The sequence below is a fragment of the Sinocyclocheilus anshuiensis genome, unplaced genomic scaffold (genome assembly GCF_001515605.1).
Source record: "Sinocyclocheilus anshuiensis isolate Anshui unplaced genomic scaffold, SAMN03320099.WGS_v1.1 scaffold120, whole genome shotgun sequence".
In the NCBI taxonomy this organism is placed as follows: Eukaryota; Metazoa; Chordata; class Actinopteri; order Cypriniformes; family Cyprinidae; genus Sinocyclocheilus; species Sinocyclocheilus anshuiensis.
In genome coordinates, this window is record NW_015555705.1 from 31,113 (window position 1) to 38,369 (window position 7,257).

Sequence of the window (7,257 nt, forward strand, 5' to 3'; positions counted from 1 at the left end):
CGGCAGTCATAAAAAAAACGGACAGTAGCCCAGCCTAATACTAATTTGTCTATATTAAAAGTATTGCTCTTAACAGACCTGTGTGTTTTGTATCCCTAGTGCAGTGTCCGTTCTCGGAGAATATAAGCCCTGCCCGCGTAAGGCGCGCCGCTTCCGGCTCGCGCTGTTCTGTAGTTTATTAAAGGTTTATTAATTCTGAATGTGTCGCGTGTCCATATTGCACCAAAATGCGACACTACACTCCCTTGGGTCCGCAGCAACACACCCGCCACGCGTGAAGTCGAGTGGATGAACGGTTCTCGACATAATAGACACACAGAGATTCCTGCCTTTATTACACCGTGTCTACACCTGATGCGACAGGTGTCGTGTCGCGCCGCGCCGCAACAGCTAAAGTCTGTCTACACTGGACGCTTCAAAGCGACTGTTGAAAATCATTTGAAATTTGTGTCAGTACGTCATAAATAGAACGCAGCAGCAGGTTACTGTTGGGAATTTGTCGCGCCACGCCGCGCCGCATCCAGAGTAGTCTATTGTATTTTGTCGCGGCATTCGGTGTAGACACGTGTTGAGAGAAGAATATGTTCAGCCCCCTCCCTCCGAAGCTTCGAATATTCGGTGTTGATTACTCAAAAACTGGTATTCGGACCAGCCCTAGTAAAAATGACAATTTTGAATTGTTCATTTGGGCCATTCCAGTTCGACTCACCACATATCCCACCCCAAATTCACACAGATATCTAGCCTAACTGTGGATTTCCAATAATAGTAATAGTAAATAGCAAATAATAGTAAAAGTCTTTTTTTCTGATTTTTTTGAACCAAGGTGTATAAGATAAAAAAGATATGCAAAATGTGCAGTGTTGGTGCACCAGGAACGTGGTTGGGAACCACTGATGTACAGTAGCTATGTACAGTATGATGTACAGTATGGCTATTAAACATAAAAAACATTAAGTTTAAATTAATTTACAGAAGCATATATTGTTGTTTAAAAACTTCCAAACTCAAGGTAGGTCTGTCTTTATAGGTCTGTATGTTATTGCTTAAATTCCATTTCTCCATTGAGAAAATGAATGGGATTTTCATGCATGGAACCACACTGCTGTACACACAGGTCGTCAGTGCTACAGTAAAGCCATATTTAGAGGACCACTAACTACAGGCGACATCAAATATGAAACACTTCTAATGTGACTTCCTCTCCCCTCGCCTCTTGTTGTATAACATGTTTCACTTAGCAACAAAGCAACCTCAAACTGTGCACCTACATGCACCCCTTGATCTGTGTCTTCCTCTCTTAATGCTCCTGTGAAATCTTGCAAGTGGAGAGGGAGGTGTACGATGTGCAGCCAGGCAGAAAAGTGGTTCAGGTATGACAAAAGAAGTCAAAATCACAGATTAGTGAGGTAAACCTGAGAAGGACATCCCCACCCTGATCCATTTATTGAGCAGAGAACAGACTGTCGGAGAAGGCAAAGACCTTGCCATTAGCCACATTGCTTTTTCTTTGTTTGTGGAGAGGCTAATGACATTTAACTACAGCTTACAGAGGTTATTTAAATCCATAAAGCACCATTAACAGAGTCTGAAGGCCATTTCTGCGCTTCTCAGTTAACACTGACATAAATCAAGCTGAACAAGATCTTTGGCTCTGTCAAATGCTGTGAATGTCTTCCATTTGATCTCTCTCCTTCACTAGGAAACTGCTGGTTGTTTGTTTAAGCAATAAACTATGAGAGGTTGTGCTATACTGTGAGTATAGATGCAGTTAAAGGAAGCTGTTAGAATCTCAGAAAAAAAAATGTCATTGGGGCGATACCCTATCAAAAGGTACTAATATGTACACTTAAGGTACTAATATGTACGATTTAGGGGTAAATAAGGCATATAGATATTAGATTTATATTCTGTACCTTAGGATACCACCATAGTGATAGTTTTGTACCTTTGAACGTTTTGTATGTCCAAGTAAAAATGTTTTAAATAATAATAAAAAAAAATAATAAAAATAATAAAAAGAGAGCAATATTGCGGTGACCAGGAGGGAACACATTCGGTTGACTTAGTTTTGTCGTGGCCACAACATATTAACTCGTAGGAACGTGATATTAAATCGTGGCCACAAGATCATTTTGTAACTATGTAAGGTAACTGTGGCCACGAGTTTAATGTGTAAACAAACCTGCATGACCACAGCAAACGGTTATCAGAAATGAAAATTATTAATAAATTAACATTTTATTTTGAATTAAAAATATGACAAAAAGTGTGTAAAATTAGAAATGATTATATTAACCTAACCTAACATACTATTATATTAGCCTATATGGCACACAAAGTATAGACATTTTTATCCATCCCATTTCACAGTCTTTTAAATTCATGAACTTGTAAATTCATTAACTGATCATATCAGTCACATACTGGTGTAGACTATAAGCCTAAAAGAAATAGTCATACATTCAAAACTTTATAAGCATGATTGTTGGGCATTTAGTTTTTTTTTTCCTTCTTCTTCACATTACACAAATAACTGATTTTAGGGTGAAATACGCCCAGAGAGCTTCCTGAGATTTACCCATCTTTGTGTGATTCATTCAATCCTGATGGTTTTAAATTCACCTCTGTCATTTTAAAGAATTAAATCGTCACATTTTTTTATGGCTATTTGTTACAAAAATCCAAAACAAGACAAGATGTAATAATATATAAATAACTCTTACGCCCTCTTCTGGTCATTGACTGAATTACATACAAGCTCTGCGTATACATGTCGGTTTACCAGCCAGAGCTTGGGGACAAATTTGTGACAAAGCCTCAGGACCTCAATTAAAATAATACTATAATAAAATAATAGTAATAATAAAATAAATTGTAAAAATCATGCAAACAAAAACAAGGTTTTACTGTTTTCTTTGGTTGGCTGTTATGGTTCAGGTTAGACTGTAGTAATTATAATTAACTTATAAAAACAACATAAGTATATGACATGTCCTCTTTTATAGAGCTACATAAATATATGTGTGTGTACAAGGAGACAGGTGTGCGGTGGGGCTTATGCACATTAAAAATGAAAGAGGAGTGTGTTGTGATGGAGCCCAGGGTTGCCTGATGCCTGGCTCCTGTCTTTCTCTCTGTCTGTCTGCCTTGGTGGCTTTTGTCTGGCAGGCAGTCAGGCAGGAAAAGACACCAGCTCAGTATAGTGAAGAACCCACACTCACACGTCACATCTTGGTAAAACTCATACATGTGTATATGTGTGACAACTATTGAGAAAAATCATACTGAATTCACAGTGAGCGGAAAGAGAGTTTGAAATACACGACAGTATCTCACTCTGCTGGCTTATGTAACTAGAGGGTCAGGGGTCGAGGCAGTCGGGGATATCTATAGAGCCTTAGTTTATGGGATTAACCCCCCTGCATGCACACACACACACACACACACACAGCAATAATAAGGGTTGAGCAGCAGACAGAGAGCTCTTTGTTCAGTGTATGTGTGTGTGTGTGTGTGTGTCTGTGAGCTATGGTCTGAGCACCTCTGCCCCTCACCCTCAACTATACCGACCCAGAATCTTTCAGTATGTGTAGTCGGACCCTTCCTGTCATAAACGGTGATGTCAGAGGTGTTCAAACACAACCTCAGCTGGAACAACACAGACAGGGCTGATCAGAGACCAGAGCTGGAGCAGAACGCTGCATCGCTCGCTCAGTTTGGATCACAGATCTCCCAGCTGAGTGCCAGCTTCATTTCAGTGAAAGAAGCACCCCAGTTTCTCAGGTTGAGAGTAGCAGTAGCCAGAAGTAGCAGATAAATGGGATTAGAGGATGACCTAATCCTTAATCAAAGCGAGTGCGCACATACACTTACTACGGGCATCTGAAGGGGGGTGATGAGGGCACAGATGTTTAGTGTCGTTGCGGGGCCATTGTTTAACACTGGGGGGCAGAGGGCGTGTGTATGATGAGGGGGGGGCTGGTCCTGTTGTCGGCTGTGTATCGCCCAAACATATGTCACACACATTCTTACACACTGTGATTCACAAGGCAAATGAAAATCCAGCACTGTACATGTTTGTGAATAAAGCAATAAGCAACTTTTTCTGCCACAAACAGCTTCAAGTGCTCAGGCATGTTGCTTCAATAAAGCTATATGGTATGGTACAATATTCAGTACCCATTACTCTAGTCTTCAGTGTCACATGATCCTTCAGAAATTATTCTAATATGCTGAATTGTTGCACTTTCGCTACCGTTCGGACGTTCTTGCTTACTGCTCTGCGCTTTGCTCCCTATTTCTGTACTTTTCTTTGATTTTTCTAAGATTTTTACTTCAGCAGATCAGCACAGTGCTCAAACAACATATTTTTAAACTCATCTGTTTAGCTGTGCATTTATTGAATGAGCACTGTGCGATGTCCGAACTGATTGCACTATATTTTATGTATAATCGTTTTCTTAAATTCATTTTAAACCTCTTAAATCAATTTTTTAAATCATTTTCAAAGTTTTTAAATTCCTTGTTTTATTGTTGTGATTATTTTTTTTCTTTTCTTTTATGTAAAGCACTTTGAATTACCATTGTGTATGAAATGTGCTATATAAATAAACTTACCTTGCCTTGCCTTGCCTTGAATTAGTGCTCAAGTAACATTTCTCATTATTATAGTTTAAAACTGCTTAATTTTGTGGAAGTTGTGATACTTAAACATAAAAAAACAGCATTTATTTGAAACAGATTTTTGTAAATCATTACTATGCAGTGTTATAAAGACATAGAGATGTGATGAACCCGGGGGGAGAACAGGCGAGAATTCTACATGTTCTGTTCCTTTTCAGCTGCCTACCTAAACTGCGTGTTAAGGTTCCTGACAAGATTGTTGCCTTTCATTTCATGATTGACTTTACCTCTCGTACAGGTCGGCTCTCACTCCTCCACAGGCCGTTGACCGTTTTGGTGGGTGCTATGGTGACAACAGGTGGGGTACTGGGTACGCTGTGGCCCCCGGGAGGCACTATAACTGGACCCATGGGGGCCCGCTTGGGCGTACTGACTGGGGAGCTGTGGTTAGTGGCCGGAGATGAGACAGGAGATGACTCGCTGCTGATGGAAGATCCTGCTAAATGAGAGGAAACAGGAGAGAAACAGTTTATCAGTCATTTTGTAATCAACTTCATGCCATTTATCTGGAGATTGTGGCTTATAAATAAAAGCAAATTCAAACCCACATTGCAAACACATTGCACCAGCTTCTTACGCATCTCTGCGATTAAAGCTGTGTGCACACCAGTTTATTTTTGACTAGTCCAGTTTGAAGTGGAAAGGACATACTATATAAATATAAATGTCTCATGGAGGAGTGGAAAGACAGACACAAAGCCTACTGCAAACATTAGATGGAGACAGTGAACAGGGGAGGAGCATTCATGAAGAGAGATGACAGGAAAAGCTCTGACGAGAGAAAAACAATGAAAGTCCTGAAGTGTGTTCGTCCTGAATTCTTTATCTGCATGGACATCCAGCCAATTACAGTTCAGTGCTTAATCATCGCTCTCAAAAAAGCTGTCATCATTAGTACATATCTAAACACACACTCAATCTGTCTCTCAATCTGTCAGTCTGTCCGCTATGAGGTGAGCAGGGTCTAACATAACACTAGCCAATGCACAAAAAACTCCATGTGGCACATGTGGAATAGTCTTCATATTCGTCACAGAATACTTCTGCTAAAAAAAAAAAAAAAAAAAGAAAGAAAACAAAACGGAAGAAAATTTTGTCATTACTTACCCTCATAGATGATGCTAAGCAGAATATAGGTGTCATTCTGCTAAACATGTCTTGTGTCCCACAGAAGAAAGTGGTCCCACTTTGTATTAGGTGTCTTTAACTACTACGAACTTAATTCATACAATGAAGCATTTGATATAAAGTGGTTAATGTATACACACATGCTAACCTCCAAAACTAGGTTAGGTTTAATTGCATGCAGGTACTTTAAATGTAAGATCAATGTAACAACATGTATGCACATCCTAGGTCTTCAACCCTGGCCCTCGGGACCCACTGTCCTGCAGAGTTTAACTCCATTTAGGGTGTTTTTTTTTTTTTTTTTTTTTAGATTTAAAGAATGTTTTCTCAGGTAACCTAAAAATGTGCTTTATTATTATTATTATTATTTTTATATCTTCTGAATTAACTGCTTGTTTTCAGAAACAACACATGGCAGAAACAACATGCAACTTCAACACAGTTTGTGGTTGTTGGGCTAGGTGAAGCATATCAAGCTTATTTGTATAGCACATTCCTTTCAATTTGTTTAGGGTTGGTGTTTAAGACGAATGTTGTTTAAAAAGAATGGCAGTATATATTTCTGTATAATATATTCATTTTAAGGATTTCTTGTGGAGTGGGGGCAACTAAAACTCATATTTTCTGAAATTTTAGGTTATTTCTGAAAGTATTAATAAAATACACAAAAACACTTATACACAGTGACTGATCTGGGTTCTTTTTTTCCCTCTCTTGCTTTCAATAATGCAAACTTTACCTGGCACAGAAAATATGCCACATACAATCTCAAAAGCCTTAATTAAGACATAACAGAGTAATGATTCTTGGTTCAAGTCAGGTATGATTAAATGAATGACTTGCACTTCAGTAAGTGAGTCTAATGAATTCAGCAAATTAAAAAGAACAAGCTCATAAGAGTCATTTGTTGTGTTTGCATTGGCATAAAAAATGCACATTGAATGGTTTGGTTCCAACAATGTCTTAAAAATTGAGCGGGTTAATAATCTGAATAAGAACTACTTTTCAGTCATCTCAGCCCTGTTTGAGTGTCAAGACATTCAAGCCCAGATGATGTCTGTAAAACAGGCCTCTCTTGAGGGAAGCCATTAGGAGCTGGTGTTCTCTAAAGAAAGCTTTTAAGAGAAATGCCACAAAGGTTTCTGTCAACAGCAAGGGAGGAGCAAAGGTGAGCGGAGGTGAGGAGCCACTTTCTGCAGTAATTACAGCTGCACACCATTAAACATGCATGCAGAGAGATAGAGCGAAAGAGAGAGGGAGAGAGAATGACAGAGTGAGAGTGAGTCCACAACAGCAATTAGCAGCTGAGTCCCAGTAAAGACCAGAGTGTCTCCTCCGGTCTCGTTCAGTCAATTAACACAGGCTGACTATTGCGTGCACACACACACACACACACACACACACACACACACACACACACACACACACACGTGCGTCTCTCTC

At 39.4% G+C, this 7,257-nt stretch overlaps 1 protein-coding gene across 3 annotated transcripts in view; it reads right to left on the bottom strand.

Annotated features, from left to right (window-relative positions):
* The window catches only part of LOC107671785 (genetic suppressor element 1), a 200,751-nt gene that overhangs the window by 17,048 nt on the left and 176,446 nt on the right, over positions 1–7,257 (bottom strand). For 2 of the 3 annotated variants that reach the window (XM_016464755.1, XM_016464757.1), the window contains exon 3: positions 4,914–5,125. In XM_016464755.1, the coding sequence (XP_016320241.1) occupies positions 4,914–5,125 (212 nt within the window). The remainder of the gene's footprint in view (positions 1–4,913; positions 5,126–7,257) is intronic. The other variant, XM_016464756.1, reaches the window with a different exon arrangement.